The 12,860-nt window shown below is 39.8% G+C and overlaps 1 protein-coding gene across 1 annotated transcript in view; it reads left to right on the forward strand.

Annotated features, from left to right (window-relative positions):
- The window catches only part of LOC118018136 (ATP-dependent RNA helicase SUPV3L1, mitochondrial), a 28,042-nt gene extending 15,823 nt beyond the window's left edge, over window positions 1–12,219 (forward strand). Inside the window, exons 7-15 of the mRNA XM_035016604.1 lie at window positions 98–175; window positions 1,290–1,381; window positions 2,589–2,769; window positions 3,632–3,725; window positions 4,868–5,087; window positions 6,791–6,871; window positions 7,250–7,426; window positions 10,973–11,121; window positions 11,778–12,219. Of these exons, the coding sequence (XP_034872495.1) occupies window positions 98–175; window positions 1,290–1,381; window positions 2,589–2,769; window positions 3,632–3,725; window positions 4,868–5,087; window positions 6,791–6,871; window positions 7,250–7,426; window positions 10,973–11,121; window positions 11,778–12,213 (1,508 nt within the window). The 3' untranslated portion in view covers window positions 12,214–12,219. The remainder of the gene's footprint in view (window positions 1–97; window positions 176–1,289; window positions 1,382–2,588; window positions 2,770–3,631; window positions 3,726–4,867; window positions 5,088–6,790; window positions 6,872–7,249; window positions 7,427–10,972; window positions 11,122–11,777) is intronic.
- The last annotated feature ends 641 nt before the right edge of the window (window positions 12,220–12,860 follow it).

Below are 12,860 nucleotides of genomic sequence, written 5' to 3' on the forward strand. Positions count from 1 at the left end.
GATGATGGTGGTGACAAAAACTTGAGTTGTGGTGCTATAATTTGTTCATGATGCTATTTAAGTAGATTGTGTTGCTCATGAGAACTTCTTATTGTAGATGAAGTGGCCGTGATTGATGAAATTCAAATGATCAAAGATCCAGCCAGAGGATGGGCCTGGACCAGAGCGCTTCTAGGTTGGTGGTCTGAATGCTAAGACCTGTGCTTTGTGTCATCTGCATGGAGATGCATTTCTCTGCTTGACAGTGCCAGATAGAATCATTAGGATCCTCTCTCTTTGACACAAATCAAACAAAAGAGTCAGCCTAGTGTGAGTTCTTATTTCCTAAACATTATTTGAATAATGGAAAGTCCAGTTTTCCTACTCTAAAGTTAGCATAACCAGTTAATTAAAGTTAAAATTCAAATCTTGCCATCTTTACACAACCAGGATTAACATTTTGGTGTTTTCATGCCAGTCTTTTTCCTTGGGAATACGGTGTCTTGTGAATTATTTTGTATCTTGCTTTTTTTTTTCTTTCCAGTTTGTTGTTTCATAGACTTTTTTTCACCCCACATATTAATATCGTATATTCTCCGTTGAAGAGCTGCACTGTTTTTTTTTTCCACAGAGTTGAACATTTTTTCCTATTACTGATAGTGCTACAGTAAAAATTTTTGTGGCCATAGCTTTTCATTTGTTTATTTAGTTATTTCTTTAGGATAGGCTCCTGGAATTGGAGTTTTTGAGATCCATGGACATGAATGAACATTTCCACTGCTTGATTGGAGTGGATTTTTGATCAGCCCGTGTTGTAGGGCAGGTGTTTTCAAATTTAAAAACAAATAGCTGAACTCCTTCAAACAAAGTGTATACATTAAAGTCTGTAATTTAAAATGGATGAGAGTGGATCTGCTCAGCGATAAGGAGCTTGGAGTTTCATTTACCCTCCAGCCCTCAGCCTCTGAGGCACCTTAGTGATTCCATGGAGCCTAATTTGAAAAATGCAAGTATAAGATTCAGTGCTAACCATCAGAATGCAAGGTTCTCTAGTCCTGGCTGGTTTCACCCTCTAATAGACTCAAAACCTTGGCCAAAGCAGTTTAAAAACTCTGAGAGTCATAAAAATAGAATCTTTGCCCACTAGAATGTTGTTAATTTGAGGTTTGCATCAAAGAGATAATATTGATGAAAACGCTTGGTAAAGTTGTAAAGCAATAGGTAAGCAAACTTAAAGTACTTTTGCTATATAAGGTATTACAATATTTAATTTCATATCTTTAAAAAACTACTGATTTTGCATTTAACAGGACTCTGTGCTGAAGAAGTCCATTTGTGTGGAGAATCTGCTGCTATTGACCTGGTTACTGAGCTTATGTACACGACTGGGGAGGAAGTAGAGGTACTAGATTATATGCTTTGTCTCAAGGTGGCGTAGCAAATAGCCTAGAGTACCCCAGCAGTGGCTTCGTAGGTCCCACATAGTGGCAAAATCAGAACTTAACTAAAAAGAATGCTTCATTTTCTCACAGTTGACTAGATCATACATACTTGGTTGAATATCATGATCCGAAATCCTGGCAGAATGTCCATCATACCCTAAGCCTTCCAGAAGTACAGGAGACTTTTCATCTTTTCTTGACAAAACCTTTTGGAGTTTGAGCAGATCTCTTTAGAATTAACTAAGTCAGGAATGTTCGAAGTTTGAGGCTTAGCAAAAGTTCATGGTTTTCTGAGCCTCAGATGTCCAGTATTAGGACTTTTGATATACATCTAATTGCTAGAGATAGTTTGTATCCCTTTCTGAAATTCATAGAATAGAAAGTAACTGGTTTCCTTTTAATCCTACATTTGTTTTGTTTTTTACTATAGTTCTTGAGTAAGATGAAGACATTTTTAAAAATGGGCCCATTTGTTTTGTGTTCAGCTTTCAGGGAGAGGCTGGAATGTAGTGGAAGAAATTCTGGGTTCTAGGCTTTGCTTTTATTAGCTTTGTGTTCTTAGGCAAATCACAGAAGGCCAGAACGGAAAGAATCCTTATCAGACCTGATCTTTTCTATGGGCTCTATTTTACCTTTTCATAAAATGGAACTAATAGTTAATAAGCATTCTGAAGTTACCAAGTTGCCATGAAAATTGAATATATATGAAAGTGCTTTGAAAATTTGTGAAATGCTATATGACATTTTATGGATTTAGAAATACCAATGAGAACTGATGGTATCATTTATAATATGAAAATGTTTTTCTGTATTTTCCTTTGAAAAATGTTGGAACTTGTCAGTTATGTTTTTTTGTTAAGATTTTATTTATTTATTTATTTATTTATTTATTTATTTATTTATTTATTTAGAGACAACACAAGCAGGGAGGAGGGGCAGAGGATGAGGGAAAAGCAGACACCCCCCCACCCCCACATTCCCCGTTGAGCAAGGAGCCTGATGCAGGGCTCGATCCCAGCATCCTGGGATCATGACCTGAGCCAAAGGCAGATGCTTAACTGAGCCACCCAGGGGCCCCTTAGCTACATTTCATTGCAAGTTTTTCACTTAGTTATTAGTCATAAGAAGTTAAATGTGTTATTTTACAATATCATGTCTTTATTGTAGGTTCGAAACTATAAGAGGCTTACCCCCATTTCCGTGCTGGATCATGCATTAGAATCGTTAGACAACCTTCGGCCTGGGGACTGCATTGTCTGTTTTAGCAAGAATGATATTTATTCTGTGAGTCGACAGATTGAAATTCGGGGATTGGAATCAGCTGTTATATATGGCAGTCTCCCACCTGGTAATTATTGGCTTTCATCATGACAGGGATATGAAGTCTCTTATTTTTGCCATTTATGTCGAGCTGTGTATAGAAGATGCAGTAAAAGATACTGAATTAACTTGATACATTAATAATTTATTGTGGGTTGTATAAAATTTCTCTGGTTCATCTTGGTAGGGATAGAAGTTTTTAAATTCATAGTTCTTGCTGCTATTGTTGGACTGTATTTTAAATGTTGAGTTGATGATTTTCTTACAGAAAGTCATTAAAGGGGCACCTGGGTGTCTCAGTCAGTTAGGCATCTGGCACTTGATTTTGGCTCAGGTCATGATCTCAGGGTTGTGAGATCGAGCCCCATGTTGGGCTCTGTGCTGGGCGTGGAGCCTGCTTAGGATTCTTTCTCTCCCTCTCCTTCTGCCCTTCCTGGCTCTCTCTCTAAAAACAAAACAAAACAAAAATATTAAAATGTGAAATATGAGCTTGGTAATTATGTTGAAGTTGTAGTCCTGAAATCTCTCTCTCTCTTTTTTTTCCCTAGGGGGAGAGAGAGCAAGTGTGAGTGGGGTGGGGGGGGCAGAGGGAGAGGGAGAGAGAGAATCCCAAGCAGGCTCTAAGCTCAGTGTGGAGCCCAATGTGGGCTCGATCCCAGGACCCTGAGATCATGACCTGAGTTGAAATCAAGAGTTGGACGCTTAACTGAGCCACCCAGGCACCCAGAAACAATGAGTTTTATTGATAAAAATGGAGAGTAAGAGGTGAGGGGTGAGATATACTTGGTGTGATGTGGCAGATTGGAGAGTAAGAGGTGAGGGGTGAGATATACTTGGTGTGATGTGGCAGATTGAGAATGCTGAACTAACATAAACTCTTCTTATTTTAGGGACCAAACTTGCTCAAGCAAAAAAGTTTAATGATCCTGATGATCCATGCAAAATCCTGGTTGCTACAGATGCAATTGGCATGGGACTTAATTTGTAAGTAATTTGTTTTAAATAATCATGGATATTCAATGGGTTTGATGGCAGTTAAATATTTTCTAATTGGCAATAGAATGGCCAAACATTTAGGTTTAGGAGAATGGGTATTATAATACAGATCTGAGTTTTATCTTGTTTACATCTTTTGAGGGAATAAAAAGAAAATAGCACACAGTACTAGGAGTTTTGAGTGAACTCCCTACCACTAACCCGTTATGTTATTTTACTGTATTTTCAGTTTCTCAGCAAGTGTGTGAGTGCCCATTATGAATGTGGAACTAGGCATTAGGTTTTATGCCTAAATATTCTTCTCTGGGTAATCAAGGCAATTATACCTTTATGAATTAAAGAACTATTCAAAGCTATTAATAGCAGCCAACTTTTGTTTTTGTTTTGTTTTTTTGTTAGACCATGTGAGAGGGGAGGGGTAGAGGGAGAAGGAGAGAGACTCTCAAGCTGACTCTCTGCTGAGCACAGAGATCTCCATGGGGCTCGATCTCACAACCCTGAGATCATGACCTGAGCTGAAATCAAAGAGTCTGACACTTAACCCACTGAGCCACCCAGGGATAGCAGCCAACTTTTAAAAGCAGTCTGAGAGCACTTTATGTGGTTTATTTGTTTAAAAAAAAAAAAAAGTTATTTTCAGGGCACCTGGGTGGCTCAGTCGGTGGTGTCTGACTCTTGATTTCAACTCAGGTCATGATCTCAGGGTCCTGGGATGGAGCCCTGAGTCAGGCTCTGTACTCAGAATGGAATCTGCTTGGCCTCTCCCTCTGCTCCTCCCCCTGCTCGTGCTCTTGCTCTCTCATACATACATAACATACATCAATCAATCAATCTTAAAAAAGAAAATTATTTCTGTACCTTATTGAAGGATAATTTACATCCTCCACAGTTTACCCCTTGTAAATGTACAACTTAATGATTTTTAGTAAATTTACACATTTGTTAAAAAATAACTATTTAATGGGAAGAAAAAGAATTACTAACAAACCTCTTTTCCTTATTTTGTAAACAGTGGACAAGATTGTAAGCAGGCCTAAACTAGAATTGCAGTGAGCATTTCTACAATGACCCAAAATGATGGAGAGTCTTTTATTCAGCAGTCTGAGCGAGTACTTTTATTTCTATTTCAGGAGCATAAGAAGAATTATTTTTTACTCCCTTATAAAGCCCACTATCAATGAAAAGGGAGAGAAAGAAATAGAACCAATTACCACCTCTCAGGCTTTGCAGATTGCTGGCAGAGCTGGTAGGTTCAGTTCAAAATATAAAGAAGGAGAAGTGACAACAATGAATCGAGAAGACCTCAGTTTATTAAAGGAAATTTTGAATAGGCATGTGGAGCCTATAAAGGTACGGTGTAACATGTTAATTACTTCTCTGTGGAGGACAGTCATTCCTTTCTTCACCTATCTTCTAGACTCTAATATAAGCAAAAGAAAGTTTTGTGCCATGAAAATCATGTTAAGGAAGCCCGACTTTACTGCTTTGGAGTGGTATAGGGACCCCTTCATCAGAGAATGGTGTACAACTGAAAGATCCAGATGGAACAAGTTTAATGAACCTGATTTTCCTTTAGTTCTTCCTATAGTCTAGTGATGGGTGGGGTGGGGGTATAGTTGCTTTAGGTGGACACACAGCTATGTCAGCAGACTGAAAAATTATAAGAAGCTTGAATGTAGAAGAAACCCTTGAGTGTGGGGCAAAAACAGTACTAAGCAATACAACTTTGAGCCAGTAAGGACAAGATTCAGTTTTGTGCAGTTAATGAGGCAGCAGCATATGTATTTTAAACAAACTGTTACAATTTAAGTTGCTTGGAAAATTCGCTTACAAATTAACGTGGCTCTTCGCATTTTTCAGTGGCTCTGCTGAAGGGGCATAGAAATGAGATGATGCAAGGAAACATTCCTGGAGGAAAGCTGTGGTTGAACTAATTTCTGCAACTTTTTTTTTTTTTAAAGATTTTATTTATTTATTTGAGATAGAGAGAATGAGAGAGAGAGCACATGAGAGGGGGGAGGGTCAGAGGGAGAAGCAGGCTCCCTGCCGAGCAGGGAGCCCGATGCGGGACTCCATCCAGGGACTCCAGGATCATGACCTGAGCCGAAAGCAGTCGCTTAACCAACTGAGCCACCCAGGTGCCTTGCAGCTTTTGTTAAAAGTGCAGTTGATAATGACACACTCCCACTTTTCTCCTGTGCACCTCATTTCCTGTGCTCCTATTCTTTCTCCCTCCTGTGACTCATCTCTTCTTTCCTCCATTCATCCTTTGCTCTTTTTCTTTCCCATTCCCTTTCTCTCTGCATATACTTACCTGTAGGCATTTATTAATACTGGAATACAGTTGAAGAGATCACTGGCCTCCAGTTTAGACATTCTTTCCTGGATTTGTCTGTCAGTTTTATTGCCTTGGCTAAAGCAATTGGGTTTTCCTTGTTCATTTTTGTTCAGTGAAGATAATTGAGACCGTGGAAAGCAGTTTTGGTACTCTATCAGATCATCATAGATTTTAGGCGTGTAACTAAGATGTATGTGAAAGATTGACTAATTACTCAGTTGGGTATAATTGGTTAGTTTTATCTCATCAGTTTTCTTAATTGGTAATAGATGGGAAAGTGATGTTGTTTTTTTCTTTTTTACTCAAATTCTTGGCATTTAACTCATTTGGCGAGAGCTTAGCCTGAATATAGGACTTTATTTTGAAATAACTTAAAGAAAAGTTGTCCTTTAAAAAGAAGAAAACTTGGGACGCCTGGGTGGCTCAGTCATTAAGTGTCTGCCTTCGACTCAGGTCATGATCCCAGGGTCGATCGAGCCCCGCATCAGGGTCCCTGTTCAGCGGGGAGCCTGCTTCTCCCTCTCCAACTCCTCCCTCTGCTTCTGTTCCCTCTCTTGCTGTCTCTCTCTGTCAAATAAATAACATCTTAAAAAATAAAAAGAAGAAAACTTACAGTTTTTTTTTTTAATTTTATTCTTATGTTAATCCCCATACATTACATCATTAGTTTTAGATGAAGTGTTCCATGTTTTTTTTTTTTTTTTTTTTACTAAAGGCAGCCGGTCTTCATCCAACTGCTGAGCAGATTGAGATGTTTGCCTACCATCTCCCTGATACAACACTTTCTAATCTCATTGTAAGTAAGAACTCATTTTTAAATCTCTTCTAAAATCTAAAATTTCTTTTCTAAAAATGTTGATATGTCAGACAATTATTAGTTAATCTCCTGGGCATCAGTGGATAGTCTGTTTTTGTGACATTGCTACTTGTGAAGTTTATCTTGAAAGTGAAAAAAATGTTCTCAGAAAATCCTCTGGGACTTTTGTCCTGAGGAATTTTCTGAGTATTTCAGGTTGGGAAGGCTATGGGGGAGGTCTTTTAGCTTGGGAAGGCAGATTAAGCAGGCCTTTCTAGAAAACTGTTACAGATTTAAAGAGATTGTCGTTTGTAGACTTGAGTTCTTTATTCATGCCCGCTTAGGCAGTCCAGTAATTTATTTCCCCCCCCCCCCCAGGATATTTTTGTAGATTTTTCACAAGTTGATGGGCAGTATTTTGTCTGCAATATGGATGATTTTAAATTTTCTGCAGAGTTGATCCAACATATTCCATTAAGTCTACGAGTGAGGTATGTTTTCTGCACAGCTCCTATCAACAAGAAGCAGCCCTTTGTCTGTTCTTCACTGTTACAAGTAAGCCTTTGTCTTTATATTTTGAGTTGTTTCAAGTCCGTGCATTTCCCCAAACAATATTTTGTTATTCAAATTAAAACAATTGGAGAGTATCTTTCTTTCTTTCTTTTTTTTTTGAAGATCTTATTTATTTGAGAGAGAGAGTGAGAGAGACCATGAAGGGGGTGAGGGTCAGAGGGAGAAGCAGGCTCCTTGCTGAGCAGGGAGCCTGATGCAGGACTCGATCCTGGGACTCTGGGATCATGACCTGGGCCGAAGGCAGTCATTTAACCGTAACTGAGCCACCCAGGCGCCCCTGGAGAGTATCTTTCGATATGGGATACTATATAAGAAGTTAAATACAAAGTGGCTCTTTTTTTCTTACAGGCAATTTTTTGGGGTAATGGGGAATTGTTGCTTTGTATTTGGGTTTGTATGGTAGCCTTTGTGAAGAAGCTAAAACAAAAACAACTGTAATTTTTTTTCAAGGGGGGTTCTTTGCCTAATGATACACTTTTTTTTTTTTGGTCTGCTTTTTAATATTTGTTCGTTTATTTATTTATTTTAAGTAGACTCCATGCCCAACGTGGGATGTGAACTCACAGCCCTGAGATCAAGAGTCACATGCTCTGGGATGTCTGGGTGGCTCAGTTGGGTACCTGCCTTTGGCTCAGGTCACGGTCCCAGGGTCCTGGGATTGAGTCCCGTATTGGGCTCCTTGCTCAGTGGGGAGCTTGCTTCTCCTTCTGCCTGCTGCTCCCCCTACTTGTGCGCGTGCTCTCGTGTGCTCTCTGTCTCTCTCTTTGTGACAAATAAATAAATAAAATCTTAAAAAAAAAAAAAAGTCACATGCTCTATCAACTGAACCAGCCAGGCGCTCTGATACACTTCTTTCTTAATGGCATTGGTTAATATTTTTTGGAAGGAGAAGGGGAGTAGGGGTGAGCTGTGGCAATAGTATTCAGTTTTCCTAATTATAAGGCACTGAGCCAAGGATTGCTGTCTTTTATGAGTTTGGTGCCAAGCTTCAGCCCCTTTTTTTTTCATTCATTTGCATAGGGTTGCAAACCTCTGCCTTCTGAGGAGCACAGGATGCACCCAGACAAGGGTGGGCAGGGAAGGGCAGTGGAAGCTGAACTTCTAGCCCCCTGCCATGTCCTCTCACCTTGCAGTGCCCTTGCCTCTCCCCCTATTGCCTCTGCCTGGAGTTCCATCCCACTAAACCCCCACAGGCCTCCTCTCTGAATCCTCCTCGGACTTATAGTCTCACCACTGTCTTCTCTATAGAACTCAGCATTCTGCGTACTAGCTGTGTTCCTACCAAATCTGTTTCTAAATTATGTTCTAAATTACTTTGAAATCACATAAATAATACATAAATGCTTTCTCGCTGCACAAATTAAAACACTACAGATAGGTTAAATTGGGTTACCACCCCCAATCCCAGTCTTTGACAGAGCTATAGTTAACAGTTTGTGTCACTGCAGACCTCTTCCGTTGTGTTTGCCTACATATGTGTACATACAGAAATTCTAGTTTTGTTGCGTGGGTGTGTTTTCCCATAAATGTTATGATGAATTATTCTGCAGCTAGCCTTTTTCTTTTCCCATTAATATGTCTTAGAGGTATTGCAAGTCCAGGTATTTACCTAGAAAATACGTTTCTTAGAGTTTTTGACATTTATGGGAGAGTTAGTTAGCATAGTTGAAGTTTATGGAACAAAGTCTCAAATGCTATAAACTGACCTGGATGGAGCGCGAGTTCATGGCCCTGACCCCATTTATACCATCCTTCAAACAGCTATTCTAATGAAGCAGCAGCATTTTACTAAGGAGTAAGAGGTCTGGAACGGTACAGGCCAACAGTTGCTTATATGTTCTGTTATTGGTTAGCATGTGAAATTTAGAGATTTTTCCTTTTTTCTTTTTTTTTTTTAAATATTTAATTGACAGAGAGAGACAGTGAGAAAGGGAACACAAGCAGGGGGAGTGGGAGAGGGAGAAGCAGGCTTCCCTCGGAGCAGGGAGCCCTATGTAGGACTCGATCCCAGGACCCTGGGATCATGACCTGAGCCGAAGGCAGTCGCTTAAATGAACTGAGCCACCCAGGCGCCCCTCCTTTTTTCTTGATCACCATTATTACTGAACTATAGCTCAATCCCATTGATGGCCTCTGATGCCCCCCGGGATAGTTGTTTGGAATCAGTGTTCTGGGGAGCTCCTTTAGGGCTGGCTGTTGGATGGAGGTATCTGATAGGTGTCTCTTCCTTTCTCTTCTCTGGGCAGCTCCATACTTAGCTCTTTGACATACTGGGTTTCCACTAGTTTGTGGCCACAAATATTAAAGCCACTGTCTTTGTAAGAGAAATTGAGTTTGGCTTTCCTGCTTTAGCAGGTTAGTATGGTCAGATTTCCATCCTTTGTGGCTATCCTGTTTGGCATTTATTAAGCTTAGCAGAATGCACAACTGAATTTAATAAAATCATAACATTATTTTTTTCTAAGATTTTATTTATTTATTTGACAGAGAGAGAATGAGAGCACAGGCAGGTGGAACGGCAGGCAGAGGGAGAGGGAGGGGGAGAAGCAGGCTTCCCGCTCAGCAGAGAGCCCGACATGGGGCTCGATCCCAGGACTCTGGGATCATGACCTGAGCCGAAGGCAGACACTTAATCGACTGAGCCACCCAGGCGCCCCAAATCATAACATTATTTAACCACAATTGTTCTAAAACTCCCTTGCCTCTCTGAAGTATTGACCTTGCTTAGGTTAAACATTTAGAGAGAATTTTCCCTAACCATGAAATGAACCATTTGAAATCAGCTTATTCTTGAAGCTAAAGATTTTAAACTCTTGTTCTAGAGGTCTCATATGGTTGTGGTCTGTCTTCTATAGACAGACCATATTTGGTTGTGGTCTGATGCATAATCCTGCCTAGCATTGTTGGGGAGTGGGAGCAGCCTGGTTTTCCAAGCACATTCTCCAACAGTGTCCTGTGGTTCCAGAAGGAGGTGTGGTGGTCTTATGATATTGATGAGGAAACTGAAGCACAGAGTGGTGGCTTGGCCAAAACAATACAGCTGAGTGAAGAGGCGGAGTCTCTTTACCAGTTTGACTCATATGCAGCCTTGCACCAAGCCACCCCAAAGGGTTTCTTTATGATAAGAGAGGACATTAACAAGATACAGCTCATATTTGTAGTTACAGGACTATTGGATGAAGGGATAGAAATGAGAGTCTTCGATGTCTATCCAGAACTTAGAACATTAATGTTCATAAAAGTTAACAGACTTAGGCTCTGGAAAGTTCGTTCTTGTACAACTTCTGATGCACATATTATTGCCCTGGTTTTGGAAAGTGAAGGAAACCCTCTCCCCCTTTTTTTCCTTAAAAGTATCTTTATAAAATATTACATGTTCTAAAAAATATAGAAAAGTATAAAGAAGGAAAGATACCAGCCTGCTTATTGAAACATAACCACAGTTAATGTTTTGTTGTGTTTTCTTTTTCTAATTGCAGACTTAAGTGAATTTTGATTCTTTTACCAAACTCTTTTCTTCTCTTTCAGTTTGCCAGGCAGTATAGCAGGAATCAACCACTGACCTTCTCATGGTTACGCAGATATATTAAGTGGCCATTACTTTCACCTAAGAATATTAAAGACCTCATGGATCTAGAAGCTGTCCATGATGTCTTGGATCTTTACCTCTGGCTAAGGTATCAAATTTTTCCTTTATGTACTCTCGTTTTTCTAAGTAATAGAGGAAATCAAAGATTTTATGAATATGGTCTTTTGATCTCAAGTTAGAAACATTTTTGCAGGGTGTTGTTCTATGTTATGTTTGTTGTCCATTTTGGCTGTTGAGCCTTGTTTATACCCATTCTAAAAATGACTGAGGGACTTACGATTCTAGTTAAGATAGGTAGGTGAGAAGGTTTACTAGATCCTTGCAACACAAATGGTGGTCCGTGGACCAAAAGCATTGGCATCACCCGGGAGCTTGTTAGAACTAGAGAATATCAGGCCCACCCCAGACTTAATCAAACTGCATTTTAACAAAATATCCAGGTGACTCACTTGTATATTAATATTTGAAAAGTACTGTGCTAGGTCAGTGATTTTCAAAGGTTGGGCATGTACCACCGGGGAGCATATCAGAATCACTTAAGATATGCGTGATGACCTACCCTCATAATGACAATATTTCTCAGGTGTGCTGGTGCTGAAATAAAGGTTGAGCAAATGCACTGGACAGAATTTGCAACAACAGAGTATTTGGGACCCATCAGTGTCAAGATGGAGTTATGTCAGTGAGATAAGTCCAATACTGTGAGAAGAGCTGTTGTTATAACATAATATGTCTCTTTCCCAGCTACCGGTTTATAGATATGTTTCCAGATGCCAGCCTTGTTCGAGACCTCCAGAAAGACCTAGATGGCATTATCCAAGACGGTGTACACAACATCACCAAACTGATTAAAATTTCAGAGACGCATAAGCTGTTGAATTTGGAGAGCTCGTCAGCAGAGAGCCAGCCGCGATCATCAGGAACTTTAAAGGGCCAAGCTAGAAGGGTGCGTGGCACCAAAACGTTAGGGAGTAAAGCTGCCGAGCCACCCAGCCCCAGTGCGGGAGAGAAATCCCTTGCTTCCAGATTGGTGCAGCAAGGCCTCCTCACTGCAGACATGCTGAAACAGCTAGAAAAAGAATGGTTGACACAACAAATGGAGCATGACAAAGACAGAACAGAGCCTGGGACTCACTCAAAAGGGACAAGAAGGAAGAAGAAGGAACCTGATTCAGATTAGTTTTATTTTTATTTTTGCAAATAAAAATATTTTAAAACCCTTTTTTTTCTCATATGTGTTTACTCTCTGCTATGGTATTGTGGCTATCACTTACTGTTTTGTTTTTTTTTAAACAAGTGCTTATTTGTCACCAATAAAATAGCCTGGTCTTCCTTCCACTCAGGTCATGTTCTAAAACACAACTGTTTTGTCTTCCCTTGCAGTTTTCTAGCAGGTTTTGAAGTACTTGCTTGAAAGCCCTCCTTGGATTATTGTGGATTCAGCTGTACATCAACATGAGGCTTAGATGTCCACCTCAGTTCCAGCAGACCAGAGCTAGGTAATTTAATAAAATGTGGACAGTACATAACTGGTTAGGAATAATAACCAGTGGCTTGTAATGCTTTGTACATTGTGTTTGTGGACTAGTGTAAATCTACAGAATGGAATTGGGTCCTTTGAAAAAATGACTTAACTGTGAATCACAAACATACAAAACAATCATAAAACACCAAAGTTTCATACAGCTTAGAACCAGGAGTCTGTAATTACCATGCAGTCATTCTAGGTGTGTCCGACTCAGACCTATTAGCATATAATGAAAAGTTAGGGTTTGTTAAGAGACAAGCAAATGGATAAATGAATCAGGCTATTTCCCTCCTCTATTT

This window comes from Mirounga leonina, unplaced genomic scaffold (assembly GCF_011800145.1).
Source record: "Mirounga leonina isolate KUSES-001 unplaced genomic scaffold, KU_Mleo_1.0 Mir_106, whole genome shotgun sequence".
NCBI classification, from domain to species: domain Eukaryota; kingdom Metazoa; phylum Chordata; class Mammalia; order Carnivora; family Phocidae; genus Mirounga; species Mirounga leonina.